Source organism: Larus michahellis, chromosome 20, assembly GCF_964199755.1.
Source record: "Larus michahellis chromosome 20, bLarMic1.1, whole genome shotgun sequence".
In the NCBI taxonomy this organism is placed as follows: domain Eukaryota; kingdom Metazoa; phylum Chordata; class Aves; order Charadriiformes; family Laridae; genus Larus; species Larus michahellis.
Window position 1 is genome coordinate 8,271,787 of NC_133915.1, and position 18,609 is coordinate 8,290,395.

The 18,609-nt window shown below is 49.4% G+C and overlaps 1 protein-coding gene across 7 annotated transcripts in view; it reads right to left on the reverse strand.

The window, feature by feature from the left end:
• Positions 1 to 18,609, reverse strand: part of ANK1 (ankyrin 1) — a 61,802-nt gene that overhangs the window by 36,615 nt on the left and 6,578 nt on the right. For 2 of the 7 annotated variants that reach the window (XM_074563831.1, XM_074563830.1), the window contains exon 1: positions 3,000 to 3,155. The exons of the other annotated variants lie outside the window; for them this stretch is intronic. In XM_074563831.1, the coding sequence (XP_074419932.1) occupies positions 3,000 to 3,023 (24 nt within the window). In that variant the 5' untranslated portion in view covers positions 3,024 to 3,155. Of the gene's footprint in view, positions 1 to 2,999; positions 3,156 to 18,609 lie in introns of those variants that run through there. 7 annotated transcript variants of the gene reach the window in all.

Consider the following 18,609-nt stretch of genomic DNA (forward strand, 5'->3'; position numbering starts at 1 on the left):
GAATATCCCAGTCCTGGAAACAGCAATCAAAGATGGCACCTAGGGTTTCTCTAACATGATCAGGGAAGATCAGGAAAATTGAATCAGAGATTCAACTCACAATGCCCAGAAACAGAAATCACGCTGTCTGCCTTACAGGAACTTTCTCTCCTATTCACAGAAACTTGACAGTCTCAGTGGTGCCTGCAGTGGAAACAAAACCTACTGGCAGGTCTTCTGCCAGAGCAGAAGACAGCATTCAGCAGAGCACGGCATCTCCAGAGAGGCCACAGTAGCAAAGCCTCAGGCAGGCAGCCAGCGGAGCACGGAGAACAGGCTACCAGGCACATACTGCAAACCCAGATGAAAGAGAATAGCAAAAGCATTGGGAAAATTCATCAGATAAAAGGATAAACCCATATACCCAAATTCTGTCCTCTCGTCATTCTCGTCCCCTGCCCACACAATTTAAGACATAAATCCATATGCCCAAGTTCTGTTCTCTAATCATCTGCACCTCTGCCCACAAGATTTAGGACAGGTCTGCAGATCCTAATAGGACTGATGAGAGTCAAGGCACAAGAGGTCATCTCTGGAAGCCATCTGCCAAGCGAGTTTGTTCCCATTTCATGCACCATCCTGAGTAAACCCTTTCCCCACGCCCCCTTCTGATGAGTGGAGATTTCACAATAGCCTCAGGCCTCCCCAAGGCAGTACCACAGAGCCCAAGGGTTTATATGCCCAGCAGAGATCCCCAGACCAGAATGCAAGGGGGAGCCCAACCATCTTGCAGCAGTTGAATCGGAGCATGCAGGAAATTAAAGATGATCTCGTGTTACTGTGGCACGGGGCTGTTAGAGCTGGAAGAGCACTCAGCATAGCGGGCAGAGGAGAAACCCCAAAGCAAAAGAAGGAGGGCCCCTGGCAGGTTTGTGGGAAGGCAGGCAACTTGTCAATTAGCATTTTGAAAGTACTGAAGAGGAGGCAAGCTTTCATGGGCAGGCACCAGAGTAGCCTCTCCATCACGCACGATCCTCCATCATTACATAGTCATGAGTAACTAGCTTTCGGAAAGCCTGTTTTTAGGCACTTTTAACAGGCGAGGCAGTTCTGGACTGTCACTGGTGGTGCAGTTCAGGGCCAAGGTTAACTCGGCCCCTGCTGAGCATATTCAGATACAGACAGCATCTACATCGCCATTTGGCTCCTTCCTTCCCCCCTCACAGGTCCCCTTTGCTAGCTGCTGAAGCTGGAACAGGTTCAGGACTGTGAGCAGGGTGGATATCAGAAACAGCTTAATCTGCATTGAGCAAGGACTTGGGAGCTGCCCCTGCACAGCAGACTGATCCTTCTGATAAGGATCCCCTGGTGCTACAGCCTACAGCTCTATGAAAGGTTGCCTCTGTCAGTTCCCACCTGCTATCAATGCATTTTCTAAGTAGTAATATCAAGATCTTGTTCTGTCATTTGCAAACCACCACTTCTCTAATGAAGTACGGTGCTGGGTCCAGCAGCAGTGAGTGGAGTGAGGAACAGGGGCTGGTCAAGAGGTCTGAGCAGGGAGCTGGTGACCAGGACATTGTTCCTTTCAGACATAGCCAAAGCAAGGCAAGAATTAACACATCTATGCTCCTGCCAGCTGAGGCCACGCACACCCAGGGGAAAGCTGTCACTCTCCTTTGATGTTAGCAGGAGCCTCTGCTCTCTGCATATCCTGAAAAAGAAAAGCTATTTTTACCTCACCAGAAAATATATAGACTGTGACTGGAGACAACACACGAGAGCTTTTTGCTCCAGCACTACATCTCTTCTAACAACATAACAGGGTTTCCAGCTGCTGAGAAAGATGCAGCAGCACTGTAACTGCCTTTTATCTCCTACTTTCCTAATGCACTTCCTTCCTTGGACCGTGACATAGCTCAGGCAGGTGTGTGCACTGAACACTGGGGAGCTGAGAGGGCTCTAGCAGGTTGCCAGTGCAAGGGGAAAGCAAAGACATGCTCTGAGCCTGCCTGACGCAAGCCATTGCAGGCCAGCCTCCAGCCTGCCCTGGGCTCTGGGCAGTGCCCTGGGGCTCAGGAGATGTGCTGGAGTCCAGACTGTGCCATCAGGGTCTGTCCTGGTGCCTCCTGGAGAAACTTATCTTTTGTAGTGATGCCTATAAACCGCTCCTAATTTCTGCAGTCTGTTCTGACTCACTCTCTGCCTCTGCTTCAGCAGAGCTGATCCACACCTGTTTTTCTGCCCGCACGAGCAAATGCGCCGAGAAGGGGGCTTTCTGCTGGGACCCGCACGCGCTGAGGAGCGGCAGAACAGTCCCTGTGCCACGGCTGCGATGGATTTACTGCCAGCAGTGTTCAGCCAGGCTGGTCCAGCCAGCACTCAGGGTGCAGCCTTTGGAAGCCATGCAGGGAAGAAAGCATTGACAGGAAAGCACCTGAAGCCCAGGCCTGGCCATGTGTCTCTGCCAGCAGCTCCCTGGTGAGGACACGCCAGCAAAGCCGCCGCAGCACAGCCACCTGCTCCTCCACAGAGCCTGTGCTGCACTGTGCCCAGAGAGAAACGTCATCCCGTGCACCTGGCCCAAGCTTCGTGTGGGGAAAATGAGAAAGATGACAACACAGAAATCAACATTTACCATTACAATAGTGCAAAAAAACCACTTGAGGGCACCTTCCTTCTGCCAGCAAAGCAGCGGTGAGAAGGACAGGGCAAGTACAGCACCACGGGGACCTAGCCCTTCTGGATTCAACAGCAGGCTCTGCCACTGGCTCCCAGCATGACCTTAGGCAAGTTCCCAGCGAACTAAGAAGGGCAGAAAACCCTTCCTGCCATTCTATGGTCCATTTGGCTGCAATCTTTTCAGGACAAGGGACGTTTTCTCTGCACCAGACTTAAGTCCATGTTACTGGCCAGGACATATCTAAACTCCCGCATGCAGACCAGCACCCTGAGAACTGAGCTGATTCCTCTCCCCCTGGTGCTGCCTAGCGAGCCCCTTACCATGGCCAAGTACTCACCCTCAAGTAATGCAGGCATGGCATCGCTGCAGGAGGAAGTCAGCCCACCCCAGGCAGCCAGGGTCTGCAGCGCTGGTCAGCACGCTCACACTGAACACTGCAGCCCCACCAAGTGCGAGCAGCCCGTCTGGAAGAGGTTTATCAGCAGCAGGACTGGACTGCACCCTATCACCACTTGCAGTCACTGGCCTACATGCCGGCCTGGCGGGGGGGGTCCTGCCTGGAGTCTGGAGATTACAGGTTGTTCCACGTCAGGGGCCTGGGGAGAGCTGCCAGGCTGGACACGAAGCGTTTGGCCAGTGCCATGCCCCAGAATACTGCATAAACATGTCTGCGAGCTGTAAACAGGGAGGAGCCCACGTGCATGAACCCTGCTCTTCAAGCAGTACGAGGGAAGATGAAACTTCAGAAATACAAAGCAAAATGAAACAGCTCAGTGGCCAGCACCACGCTGTCTCTTGGTCTGTGCTGTGCAAAGCAGGCCGGGCCAGAAGCAGTTAGCAGAAGACCCCAGATTGTTCTCTGGTCTCTGCAGACCTCGGCTGGGCACAGTCCCAAACGAAGGACACCGAGATGGAACTGAAGTGGCAAATGAGGTCTAGCGACAGCAGCTCCAGGCCCCTTGTAGGGCCCGGGGCCTGCTGCAAGACAATGAACGCGCCCCTTCCCCCCTTCTACCTGCACAGCAGACTCCTGCTCCAGCATCCCTTCAGGAGATCCTTGCTTGCAGCAAGAAGGCAAGGGGTCCACAGTGGTTGGTGCATGCCCTCTCTGAAAGACACGCAAGGGAGTCACACCGATTGTTCAAAGGAACAGACCTCCTGGAGACCACTCCCGTCCCACCCTCTCCTTGGCTCCGGCTCAGGGTGCCATACCACAGGGCAATGCTCCTGGCTGGCAGGAGCCATCCTTCTGCTGGTGTTTCGCTAACCCCACCTTGGATCCAGACGCTAAACTGGGGCCATCCTGACAAGGCACCGGGGGACTGCAGGGGAGCCACACAGCTTGGTTTCTATTTCTAGCTGCCATTCAGCTGGCCCTCTTTGCCAGTTAGAGGTTCAAGAAGGCCAAGGCACTTCCCCCCAGGCACTGGGGGCAAAGCAGCGAATGCGGGGCCATGAGGTCATCACACCTGGAAAGGCCTGGGCAGCATACAGATAAATAACGGCTTGTGACATTGCAACTTCAGAGAGAAAACACAACAGCTCTGCCAGTTGTATCTCCCTAGGGAATTCCTATAAAACAGCACAGCCCACCACTGGGAAATATATCAGCTGGGAGGCAGGAAAAGTAGATCAAGAGAACCTGTTAGGATGAAAAAAAGCTTTGCATTACATAGAAATTGAGATTTCTATACTGAGCAAAGGCCACGCTGAAGCATTGCAGCAAAGTAGTCCTTACCTCAGTCTAAGGAAAACACCTTCCCCTTGTCCAGTGCAATTCAGCACTTCCCTGGAAGTCTGGGATCCCTCTGGCATTTCAGCTATAATAGATTCCACCTCCAGTTCAGGTAGAGCTCAAATGTTAATTGTCAAAACGATGGGCACTGCAACTGCTAGCTGGCACACTACATTTGCTCTAAAAAGTGAACCTACAGAGCAACATCATCAATGTCTTAGATCCTGCTTTCCCCCCCCACCCCCCGCATAACTGCATGTCATGAATGCAAATACGAGTCCTCTGCACCCTGAAGACAGGACCTTACCAGACAGAGCTTTTGAGCCTATTCAAAATTGCTGCCTCGGCATAATGCAAACTTTCCCCAGGTTGTGCAGCCACCAGGATAACATACACACTTGACAAAGCCCTAGAAAGAAGTCCTGTGCCCTCCAATCCACTTGGGGTTACCTCCTGCCACACCTTGGGGCAAAGCAGTGTAAAGGTGCCCGTGAGATTGCTCCACCTGTTTGCTGAACAGGTGCCCACCACATGCGGCGATGCCACATCTCCCATGAGGGTGGGCACGCGAGCCCTGCACGGTGCAGGAGGGGACGTGGCCTCACATTTTGGCTCCAGGCCAGGAGTCTCTCATGCACATCATACGCCCACAGCCACAGCACGGCCGTGGGAGGGAAACGGCTGTGGTGCTGTGGGGTCCTGTAATGGCGGTCACAGGGTGCTTTGGCACATGCCTACAGGCCGCGTGGTGGGCGGTAAGAAGGAATTACCCCAGGGTCCCCACCACTGAGGCACAGCCTTTCTGCAGCCGTGAGAAATGAGAAAAGCGCCTAAATTCTAGAGCTGCTGACAGGGATGTTGGCAGGTCAGAGCTCCTCTGAGGGACAAAACAACCAGGCACGGTCCTGGTGAGCCTGGCCAAGCCATAAGCCTTTGCTCCTCCCTGAGACCTGGAGTTTGGCCTTCAAACAGCCCTTCAGCGACTTCTCCATACCTCAGAGGAGGTGCTTGGCGGCAGCAAGAGCTCAGGTACCCCAGGCTATCGGTGGCATCCGCAGGCTGGCAGGTACCGAACTGTGTCAGGCCCACGGATCTGCATCCGAGGCATATGACAGGGCACTAGGTATGTGTCTTGAGGCAACTGTATGGAGCTCACAGGGTTAACGCTACTGTCAGTCACATTCCTACAGCTCTACAAGTGAAGGTGATTATCAGGGGCATGAGTGAACAGGGCCCTGTGAGGTGGCAGGTACCTGCCTGCTGCCTCCCTTCCCTGAAGAAGGGGGAGAACAGACTTCAAGACTTTGCCTTGAGGTGTGTAATACACTAGTAACCATTTCTTTCCTTGGCTGTTTGTGGAGCTGGTGCAGGCTCCATCTCTAAGGGAACCGGTCTCTTTGCTACATTAATTGCTGTCCCTCATTAATCATATTTTTCTGAACACTTCCCACTGATCCCTCTACTTGGTCTCATTCACTCATTACTACCTCAGGCACCTCTCCTTACTGACATCTAGGCATATGAATGTCCCCTTAAAGGCCTCTGAGATTGTACAGGTCAGTGTCATGTTGCACTCACAAAAGCTATCACAGAGTTAAATTAGAGCTCTGCAAAGGGAAATGATTCACAATGGACACAACAGGAATATTCTCTAAGAAAGAGTAAATCCACGTTGAGAAAAAGTGGCCAAGAGTTACAGTGAATAATAGCTGTCAACTCCTGCTTAAGCCACTGTGCACCCTCACGGGCTTCAGGGGATTTTTGTGAGCCAGGGTTCCAGTATTGTCTTAAGTGCTGTTCCCTGGATGCTATAATATCTATCACACACACAGGAAAAATAATTTCTCCCTCTGCTGTCCTGAGATGGCTCCTGGGATGGGACTCAGCAGCCCTGGTGCCTCAGCGCCTCTGCAGTCCAGGTTTATACCCGAGATAAAAACATTGAATTCCAGCAGCAAATGCAGACAAGAGCTGGTTGGGCAGAAAGAAGCTCTCTGTTAGACATTGAGAAGGAAGAGGAGGTCTCTAAAGAAAACTACTCCTTCAGCTACAAAAAAGTTTTGTTTTTTCAAGATACAAAATTCTGCCTCTGACCTTTGGAGAAACTCTTCAGCTGCACTATGATGTAGCTGTGAAGGAATGCAAGGCTCCTTCCTCTGTGTCGTTATCTTCCATGTAACTAGAGAAGTGATCTCCCAGCACCAGACACTTCGCTGGCTGCTGCTGGTCTGTCCTCAGCTGTTCTTTTCCTTTCATTTACGGGAATAGTGTGCGCAGCAGAGCACCTTAAGCACATTGCCTTGGAGAAGAGTAAATAACTTTCTTTAACAGTGGGCTTCAATATGCTGAGGAAACTGCGTGTGCTTTTGCTCAGGGAATGAAGTGCATTCAGCAGTTAAAGAAATGATGCCAGGACAGGTCCGGGGCTGAAGTCACTGAAGGAGAGCTGCTCCTCTCTGAGCTCTCACGGTGCCCTCCTGCTACAAGGACACGGGGTGCATGTCCCCTTTCTGCTTACAGAAGAAAACACTCCCTGTGCTCCTGTCACCTGCTGAGGCTTCCAGGAGCAGCCAGGCTCCCTGGTTCTGGTCAACAAGCTGTTATCTTAGGAAATCTGAATGCAGTTTTAAAGCTGCGTCAGCAACAGAAGCTGAATAATTTAAATCCTTAGCAATTCTGCTCCTGCTGCCCAGCCATGGATAACGGAAGGTACTCAGATTCACGCAAGGAGAGAGCTGGAATGAAAAACAGTGCCGCTGTCACGCTGCTTCCTCCTGTTAAGAGAGAACAGCAGTGATGCAGGCATAAACAAGCAGATAACAATGCTCTGCAGTGCTGAACTAGGCTGCTCAGGGCAGGCAGTTGTCTGAGCACAGCAAGGTTGAGGCTTGCCTTCCTGTGGCATTTGTGGTTTCTGGCATGGTGATCCATAATTCCACAGGAAGTCCACAGGAGCTGCTGGTGCCTCACCTCTCAGATGGCTAATCCTCAGCTTCCAACGTGCTGGAATCATCAGCCATGAGCAACAGAGGAAGCATGTGAAAGGTCCACACTGACACCTGCTCTGCAGCTTTCTGTCAGAGGAGGAGCTATTCGATGTTATCCGGTGGGAGGGGGACAAAGATTTGCATCTCCTTTATTGCAGGGGTGGGGGGTGGTGGGAAGCCAATTTACAACTACTTCTCCCCAAATCAGTCCAAAAAGCAGCACCCAGAAGCATGGGACAAATGAAAACTTGCAAGAAATCCAGTGGACTGGGTTTGCAAAGCTCAGCAGCTAATAGACATAAGAAATCTCTCCCCATCATACCCCTGATCTAAGGAACCGTTTCATAGTCATCCATCAGTTCAGAACTATTTGAGCTGTGAGGTTCCCAAAGGAAATCTAGAAATACAAATTGAATAGATGTTCTTTAGGTTGTGTTTCTTGAACTGTGCACGGTTGCCTCCAAAGGCATGATTTTGGAGATGAAGCAGCCTGCGCTCTTACTCCAAGAGCCAGCTACCTTGTACCAGCATTACCACGGTTCAGTTCCTGGAGAGGAAGCAGTCAGAGCCCAAAATCAGGACATTTAGGCAGCCCTTTGCCCCTCCCTGGACGCATACTGAGCAGACAGCCAGCTTCATAGCATGTGCCTCTCTGGCATCTTATGAGTCATAAGGTGTTCTTTTTGCTTATCATTTGGATGAGCCAGGCAAAACAACTGAAATTTCATCACACCAATTTATCTTATTTATACTCATTCAGGCACAAAAACTCAGGAAGTCAGGTTCAGAGTGAAGACATGAAAGAGTTGCAGAGGTCCCAAAGGAAAGGAATATTCACACCCTATTGTTTATGCTGTGGCTTAGTTCTGTGCTATCCTGGTTGCAAAGAAGATTTCTGCACAGATAGAAAGTGTTCAGCAACCTCTGCATCCAGCTTTCCTATCCACCAATGGACCAGAAGACATCTCACCCACAGGATCAACATCCACTGGTTTTCCCCCTGTTAGAGACCAGGCAGTTCTGAGAGCAAAAACATCACCTAACGCAGCCTGAATCTGAAAAATCCCAGCTCTGGGAACTCAGAGTTTGGCATTATGCCCACAATATGGGCCAAGGGCAAATCACTTCTTAATTACTGCTTATGGTGCAGATTTCTGCTTTCACTCAGGCAGGTACCAATCTGAAAGACGTAACAAGGCCCTTTCAGGCTGCAGTTAATCCCCTCCAGCTATTGATCCTATCGTATCTGCAAGACCATGGATCCACTGAGATACCTCAATGTTATGTCTATTTGGGGATCTCAAGATGGAGAGATATCCAGCACTTGGCTGTGGTGCATGCCTGGAGGCAGTGCAGACTGACCTCCTGTGAGAGCAGATGAACGCATAGTCCCCACCTGGCAGGCTGCACTCTGCTCCGCTTGGAAAGAAACCTTCTGCTCTACTGCTGAGCGTCGAGCGGGAGAGCAAGAACTCGGATCTAAGCCCACACTTTCAATGCACCTTTATTCTCAGCAGTCACCTGGTCTCCGGGATCTGCAATGTACCTAGACGCTGTGGTCTGCACTAATGTCGTCTTGCTCAGTCATGTTAGTTCAGAACTTAGAAACCATTTCTGTAAACCTCTTCTCTTCAGATTTGTCAAAATATTTTCTTCTGCACTTGTATCAGCAAGAAAAGCCTTCAACCTCCAGGCACTCTGTGAGGTATATCCTGTCACCTGCTTCTCCAGCAGGCCTGCCAGGTTTCGAGTTCTGCTCGGAGCTCACAGAGGAGAGGAGGAAGTCTCTATTTTAACATTCACAGCAAGAAACAAAACTAGCTGTACACCTGTGATTTGACAGAGACATTCTCTAGAGTTTGATGACGGGCTCAGATATCAATAACAAGGCAGGAATGTTTGCACCAAAAATGAAACTAATTCTAATCAATGTTCACACCACAGTCGGCTGCAACTCGTTCAAGTTTTTCCCCTGGACAGACCTGGCATGCAGCTGGGCAGAATTAACAAAATTAGGAGGATCAGCAAGAAGCTTGGTGGAACTGTGGTGCCCAGCCCAGCCATTTGTAGGCAACATCTGTGACAGCGGCAGTGATGTGCTGCAGGTTACCATGAATTTGTGGTCACAGAGTGAAGGAACAATGAAAGGAAAACAAGTCATGGGAAGTTTCCATTCTCTGCATACCTCTAATTGATCTGAGTCTTTAGACACCCCCCTCCTGGGAGCTGGATAAGCAATAACTGGGTTACACCATCAACAACAAAATCCATAATAGGCACTGCAAAGAATGTGTGTGAAACTATAAAGCACTAGCAAAACCCATTTGTCACTAATATTTGCTCCTGGGGATTGTTCAGTGAGAGTCATTGAGATTATGATGAAATATTTATACTGCAGCAGCTCACAGAGCAGGACTTGTCTCTGCTTTTCTGGCTCCTGTGTAAAAAAACTCAAAACCAACCAACCAACCAAACAAAAACACCAAAAAAACAAACAAATAACCCCACAAAACAGAAAGAAAAGAAAACCAACCAACCCCACAATAAAAAAAGCACTAACTCTTCGACTTCAGGTTCCACCAAAAGCAAACTCCACACTCTGCTCACAGTACAACACCCTGCACCTTCCTCCAGTTACTGCAATGCTCTGAAGAACAGTTTGGCAGATCTGCAGAAAATCCACTTGAAACCCATGAGTTCCATTTAAGGGTAATTAATGAATGATTCAGAAGAGATGTGCACATTTCTGTTGTATGCCCACAGCCCTGCTCTCGCTGATCAGCATTTAGGATGATTTCATCGCACAGTAGCTTTTCCTAAGGTCTAATTCAATTACATAAGGTGCCTCTGGATGAGAAGAGCAGAGTCCCAGAAATACTCACTCGTACACGCCTTTGGAAAGTGAGCAATTCTGCACAACAGGAGTGAGCTCCTTTCCCCACATAGGATAGAGCTCCACCGACCTAGCAGATCTAACAGGAGCCTCACTATTGTTCTAAAATTGAAGGAGATCAACTCTTTTATTTCTCCCAGCGGACCTTTTCCGCTGAATGTCTGCAGTATCAGCACTTTTCCCTGGCCTCAGCAGTAAAATTTAGGGAACAAAGCCTCTCTGGAACCTGCCCCTCAAAGCTCTGTCAGCCACCATACAGGAAGTGTGGGGGTGTCTTTGCCACCTGCAAAACACCAGTACAACGGCTCCTCTCCACAGCCAGACCAATGTCATATTTTCACTGTGTTTAAAGCTCAGCTTTATGTTCATGCCTGGAAATCCACTGCATCCACGTGTGCGGAGCTGCAGGGGACAGAAGAGGCACCGAGGCAGACATCCCAAGGGCAGGCTCACCGTAAGCGTTAGGCACCTACAGAGTCAACACTTGAAGCAGGGCTTGCTGCCTCGGCTCCCCTGAGAGCCGGTGGAGAGAAACAAGCATTTCTGAGGGTATAATTCATCTGACCTACTTCCACGTGCGGTGCAGCATGGGAAGGGCTCCCTCCTTCTCTCCCTGACTGGAGGGAGCTGGGGTGAGCGGCTCAGACGCAGAGGTCTGGACCACAGCATCCCTGAGCTGGGGCAGACCCTCCCGTTGCACGGCAAGAGATCCACATGCCACAGGCAGCTCCGGGTGGGCTCGTGTCCACAATGACACAGGATGAGGTGCATGGAGAGCATCCCTGCTCTGCCCCAACACACCCAGCAACACAATCCCATCCCAGAAACATCCAAATCCTCTCAGCTGCTGCTGCCATGGCAACGCCAGAGAGAGGATCCGCCAGCCTTTGATGTGCTGATCTGTTTAAAGCATGCAAAATGCCATTCAGAAGCCGGGGAGCTGCGTGGAGGAGCACCTGACCGCCCTGAAGATGGAAGACTCTCCAAGGAGCAAGGATAAATGCACACTGGCAGGCACCACTGCCATCTCCTTTCACAGCAAGTCGTTACCAGCATGCTGTTGTTTCTGTGCTCCGGCTCACCCACTTAGTGGAGTTTAATATTTAACATCAGACAAGCTGCTGTTTCACAGGGTAATTTGGGTTGTTAATAAAAAATCCCCTTGCCCCCCCCCCCCAATGATTCAAAAATAAGATGCTGTGACTCCAGGTTATCAGCGCCGGCAGCAAGCGCTGGGAGCTGAGCACTCAGGAGTAGCAGCCACAGGGCAGTTAATGGGAAATTGGGAAGGGCTGTTACAGGCCACAGAGAAGCTGGCAGAGCCAAGTAACATGCAGCACAACGCTGTCCCCATCTGCCACTGCATCGCAGGCGGAGGAGGAGGGAGTCATTCCAAACCACAAACAGGCTGTGCGAACCCCCCAAGAGCAGGATGCTCGGTCCCCTCCCCAGAGCTCGCAGAGATCCCCTGCATCGCAAGGACACCTCCAGGCTCAGGAGGACTGCACAACTGCTTACCTTCAAAGGTTAACACTCTTGTAGCATTTAGCACTAGAATTCCCTGAGGCTTTGCGAAAACCCAATGCCCTCAGTGCCAGGAAACGCTAGGCCCTGACCCTGCAAACCCCGTGCCCTTGCTGAGCTACCCGGTCACTACAACCCAAGAAGCTCCGAGATGTGAGGGCACAGAGGAAGACTTGAAACATTTTATGCTAGACTTCTGACAGAATTTGCTTGACAATATGAAACACAGAAACCTGAAGTTGTCTCCTACAGAGGGAAGAGAACGTCTGTGTCCTGCACTCTGACATTTCTACCACTTTCATTTCAAGACTCAGCCTACTCCACAATTGCAAAGTTTCCCCTATATTCACATGCACCCATACCCAGAGTAAGAGGAGGCAGCCTTCAGCAGACCACAGAAATGCTACCGAGAACTCAAGGAACTGGAAAAACACAGGACTTGAAGAAAACAGAATGCAATTACCTGATAAAGATCTTGGCTGAATAGAGGAGTCAATCCACACACGTACACACACACACACTTTCTTAGGAAAAGCATCCCAGGATCTTTGACAGCAACTACAGAGGATGCTCACAAAGACAGTTCAACCTAAAACCTTTAGATTTTCTCCTTTTAACTTCTTGGAGTATAGGGGGAGTCTAAGTACCTGGTTTACGGTGAATACTGTGGCTGTGCATGCCTGTGAATGGAATTAAGCAGTAAAGAAAATCCTATTAATTATTCCCTCTTTTGGCTTCCTCAAGTTCTTTCCAAAAGAACTTGCCAGCAGGTAGAGACTGAGAAATGTGTCCTGGCCAGGATGCCCACTGTGGCAGAGACGTGAGAGCGCACCCATTTCATTGCAGCTGCATTGCTGCATTACCTGCTGACTGTGTTTTGGAATGTGGGCCTGCTGGAAGCCTCCAGCATTGTAGTCTGTTCTCCTATCTCTTTGTGAGCCTTAGTGCCTCTTCAGAGGCACAACATCTTCCAAGCAACATGTTTGTATGCATGTTTGTTCATGCTGGTCTTCGAAAACAGAGCCAAAATTAGGTCCTTGTTTTCATGGTTGGGCACCCACAGAGATGCCTTGAATTTCTGTTGTTTCCTGGAAGCTCCCAATCACATCACTGGCATGTCATGTACGTCTTTTAATTTAAACATAAAATTGATATATGTATATTTTCTAGGTACTTTTCGTCATTAAACAAGCCTAACATTATCTCACTAACCTGCTGGCAAAGCTCGTCAGTAAACAGCAGACAGCTTGAGGGTGGGGAGATGACTGCAGCGGCTGCAGCTCCAAAAAGAGGACAAAAAGCGCGTTACTTGCTTAGTCTGAACAATAAAGGAAACTCTGAAGCTTCCTCCTCTGCTGAGCTCTTTTTGTTCTCCCAGAATGTTACAATAGATTCTTTCTGTCAAGAACAAACTACAGGTTTATATTTTATTATTGGGCACCCTCCATTCTGCTTCTCTGTGTGCAACACTGCATTTATTTACAGCAGAACGTACAAAACACACCACCTCTGCAGAGACAAAGTCTGTTCAGACTGAAACTCCCAATGTGCGATGCCCCTTTGCAGTGAATGGACTTTATCTCCAAGCCTCATGAGGAAGATGCTTCACTATTGCAGCTGCGAGCAGAGCAAAAAAGCAGCTTGCTCCAAGTGTCCTCACAGTACTCTCAGCTCTAAAGCATGACTTTAAAGCAAAGCGAATTAGTAAGAGGTGCCAGCTTCTCTGCCCAAATATCTGCAATTTACCCACAGTGTCTGTGTCAGTACAAGAAATGCAGAATAAACGTCCCTCATGACCCCTCTGCTGCTGCTGATGGTGGTGCCACGCAGGGTGTTGGGAGGCCCCACAGGGAGGTGGTGCTGATCCCTGCTGAAATGTTGTCAGGGGACAGCAAATGCTGCTGCCTCACATTTTGGATGGAGAGAGGGTGATCTTGCCTTATTGAGCTGCTGCTGGCCTTGGACAACTCCTCTGGCAGGTCCGAGAGGCGGAATCGCCATTGGCAGAGACGAGTTCACAAGTTTTGAGGAGTTTTGCTGATGGAGTACTGATGGGCAGCAGATATTTTATACTTCTGTCCTGTGATACTGCAGCTCCTCTTACTGCAATCTCAGCTCTGCAGCTATTTGACAGCAGGCTTGACAAGGAAGCGTTCTTCCCGGTGCCCAGAGAAAGGGGGTCAGCCTGATGACCATCAGTCGCTCTTTAACAGGCGCACATTGCTATGCATCAGTGCGGCGGCACGTCCAAGCTGCGTGTAAAGAGAGCTGCCACGCCATGCTCCGCTGAGCAATTCCTGCTTGGACCAAATCTACTGTCACTGTGAGCCGAGATGATTCTGCCAGGAAAAGAGCTGAAGACTGAAAAAGCTTAGAAAATTATAGCCTGCAGGCCAAATACAGATCCTATGCAGGCACCTCCTAGAGCTAAACACCCCCATGCCAAAGGCAGTGGCCCACAGATATAACCTCTGTTTCAGCATTAAAGATGGGAAGGAGAACCGTAACACTCCTCACTGCAGTAAAAGTAAGTCCAACATCAAAAGCCAATTAGGTAAGTTTTCCCTTTCTGAGAACTCTCTAGCACACCACCACCCCACACTCCGCTCCCCATGCTGCTGCCAGCCTGAGTGCTTTCATCCACCACAAGGCAAATGGAGGCGGGGAGAGAAAGAAGGAAACAAAAAAACCCAAAACAAGAGAAACTCCATGCAGGGATTCTTAAGTCAAGGACACTGGATTATTGAAGTTTAGCATCTTATTTAAGAACACACTACTTACTCCTATAACCAAATCCATGGAAATAATTTACAGTAGAACATTATTGATTCCAATAGCAGAGTAAGAACCTAGAAAAGGAAGAGGAGTGCATATGACTACACCACACAGTAAAAGCTCGCACTTCACTCATCAGCAGAGTAGAGCTGAATCCCAGGCAGACCAAAGGAAGATCTCTTTTACTCTCTCCATTCCCCATTCAGATGAATGGAAGAAAGAGCTTGGTTGGCACCTCACCTCTGCCTAAATCTCTGACAGATGCTGTCCAGTGGAGGCAAGGTACAGCCCAAAGCAGCCATTTCTCTGGTCCATTGCTTGCATGACAACAGCAAAAAGAGGGACAACTGACTTGAAAAAATTTGCCTTGTGTTGCAGCATATTTTCACAGTTTTGATATGTTGCATGTTAAGATTTTGCTTCTCCCAGCCAACTAATACAAGGTGTTAAAAAGGCTGGTAGTTTCTGAATCTTTCCACATGCTGATAACACCAGCTTAACTTTGTTTTTAAAAGACTATAGAGAACAATGGAGCAAAAGGGACAGCTAACCTGTAAATGACAAATTAAAGCTGGGCTATGGAAGAAACTAGCATCTACTGCTCAGCAGAACAGTTTCTCCAAGCAGAGCAATGTATGTGTACTTGTACACAGCTCTCAGGACTGAGAGGCAGTGCCTGCAGCTGGGGACAGAGGAAGGAGAGCAAGCTGCTGAAGTATCTGAGAAGATATTAAGTTTAATAGCAGCATGTTTGGAGGTGGAAGGGTCAAGTGCTTGGAAAGCCTAATACATCATTTCCCACAACACTCACCCAAGGCAAGGCTCTGAGACCCTGCGTGACCACAGGCTGGTTCAGTCAATCAGAGAGCTGAGCAGCGAGCTTAGTCCCCGTGAGGTGACAGCAGACACTACCCTCTTCTGTTTCCCAGTATGTCCCTTAAAACAGACCCTCAGAGTACGTCACATCCAGTGCATCAGGATGCCAGGCATCTGTACTGCCTCAGGGTCCATGAAAGCACCAGATGACACAGGGGTAGAACTGGAACGAGATCTAGATGGAGCAGTCGCAGTGATGGGTCAGCATCTTTGCTGCCCATGGCCAGCAGACAGAAATCTGCACAGTGCTGCTGGGGCATCCACAGAAAGGGGCAGGATCTGCCCTGTGTTCAGAGATGCTCTGTGCAAGCGGGGAAGTACAGTGTTAAAGCTGAAATTGCCCTTAGCTCACCCCACACCTGTCTGTCTCACCCACCAAAACAGCACATTCGCATAGCATTTATCTTCTTCTTTGCTTTGTGCTTTAATCAGCAAGTCCTGGGAAAGACACAATGCTCCCCATTCCAGGCATGGCATCATGACAGAACTAAATGGACTCTCAAAACACTATGCATTTCCTGCAGATTATCTGGAAGCCTTAAGTTTTCTGGACAAACGACACTGTAAAAAGGTGAAAATATATATCATTCTTTTGCAGAGACCATCAGATTAGTTAAAAATCTAACATAGTTTATACTCTGCAAAAGATTTCAGCACTCTGTTCTCTGCATTTCCCATTTAAAAGGTCCAGCATATGCACATAAATGCACCCTACAAGCCCTGAAAAGTCCCGTCACGACAGTGCAGTGAAGGACCATAGCCTTCATTTCTGCTTGTTGTCTTGCTGCAGTACCTTTTTGCTTAAACAGGAGTCTTCTCAGTGACCTGGACACACACGCGCGCGCGCACACACACAAACACACGCACGCACACTGTCTCCTTGTTTCCTCATCTCTGTGTAAATATAGAAACCTCGTCTGTTTTCTAAATGCTCTCCTGCTGCTGCATTCTCTCTCTCCGCCTCCCGAGACACTTCAGCGAATACCTGCTGCTTTGTTTCTGCTGTAGATTTTTCACTGAGGCTGCAACATTTTGAAGCCATAGATTTCACATAGTCCCCTACACAGAAATGTACAGCTCTGGTTTAATGTTTCACCCAGTCAGCAAAATTTGGTTTGCAAATAGGAAGGGAGCTTGAATTTTGCTGCTGTTTGCAGTGTTGTGGCTCAAAACGTGACACAGTTCAGCTGTGAAAGGCAACGTGAATTTTCTGATGGTTCTGCCATACCGAGCAGAACCCCTTCTCACTCCCCTTACAGAGAGATGGCATCGGGAACTTCCCTGCACCCAGGAGGCTGTCCTCTGCTCATCTAAGATTTTAACAAGGCTGGTCTGTCCAATCCAGGGCTAACGTTTTCAGAATCAACCCTCATGGCGTCTTGAGAGCTGGAGGTGAGGACTGCTAAAGCGACGTAAGTAGGGCAGGGAACCCAGAAATCTCTGCAATCCTTGACCCATCCTTCCATCACGCCCCCAGCGATGCTGCACCTTCCCAGACCAGCACAGAGAGGGTACATTTCTGAAGAACCTTGACATACTTAGACAATTAAAACAAATTAGCATAATTCAGACTAAACTTCTAATTTTAGCACTCTGTAAAGCGGCTTTCCTTTGAGCTCAGATGTAGCTTGCTGTACCTCAGCTCCAGCACACTACAGGCAGCTTCCTACCGTGACTAAACCGAGCCCCACGGGCTATGGAGCCCAGGACTTTCACAAAGGGCACTGTCCTTGGCTTCCCATCCTCCTGAAGCACTTGCTCTAGAGAGGGCTCACTCCCTGCACACAGCAGGTGCCCTCTTGGGCAGACACCTTGGCCGAGGATGGCACCAGGCACTGAGGATGGGGCACAGTTTGAAAGAACTTGCTCCTGAAACAGATTTCTGAAGGCTAGAGGGTTTCAAACGTTGCTCACCTCATTCCAGTACCTTGATAACGGGTGGGCTCCCCAAGCTGATAGAGATGCCATTATTAGCTGAATAATTTAAGAGCCTGCAGAGCAGCAGAGCAGAATGGCACCAGCTTCCCCTCACTGCCTCCTCCCCCATCAGCAAGGCCCTGCAGCAGCAGGGTCTGCTCTGACCTGACACCCCCGTCCCACCCCAATGCCTGTGTTGTGCTGTGTTCTGCTGTGTTGTGCCACTCCCCCTCCCGTCACGGTGCTGTATTTCCCTCCTGTATGTCAGGAAAGGACACAGGCACAAGCTTTAAAATGCCGTGCTAGCTACGTACTGTACAAGCTCTTCTTCACTTACAACTGACTTTAGCATTTGTGGACAACTATTCACTGGGAAAGGGATGGACTTCCCAAGTCAAACACGGTTCATTATATATTAGCTCTCATTATCTGAGAGACTAGGCTCTCTTGGCACCACATCCTGCAAAGGGCAAGGCAGACAGTGAAAGAAGAAAAAGGTAAACACCAGCGAGGAAGCGCTACCATGTAAATGTTCCAGTTTTTCTAATTGGGCCATTTGAGAGAGCTCTTGCTCTGTGCCCATTGCAACAAACTGTGCTCAGCCCAAAACTCCTGTAAGCTCCCCACTGTGAAGGAACATTGAGATCAGGGTAACTTCTGCATGGCCATTTTCCTTCCTGCACACGAATATGCCATACACCGTCCTCTGCCATCCCTCTCCCATACCCAGTGCAAACACTGGAAACAAAACACAAATGCTGGCAGCACAGATGCTCCCATTATAACCAGTGCATGCTGCATTGCAACCTAATAGGAAAATGCTAGAGGGTGATTGTGAGCAGCAGCGAGTGAAATTGGACAGAGTTTAGTCAAAGGTAAGTTTGAAACAGCCTCTTCTTCCTGCTAACTCCATACCAGAGAGAAACAGAGAGAGATGGAGTGGAAACCTCAGCGGGTTGTGAGAAAAATGCCCCCTCGTAGGTCTCAGAAAGCAGAGCAGTACGGTACAGCGCAGCATTGATGCTTTTTTTGATCCTGAGAGCATTTCCATTTGTACAGGACTCCAGTGGCAGGTCAGATAAGCGGCATCAGAGGAAGTCATCGTCACACACAGACCCTGTACTTCCCAACCCAGCCTAAAGCAAGAACTAAATATTTATTAAGCTTCTATGAATCAGAGGTCTGAATCTCCTGACAGTGCAGCCAGCTGACGTAATCCTCCCCAGATCCTGACGGGACT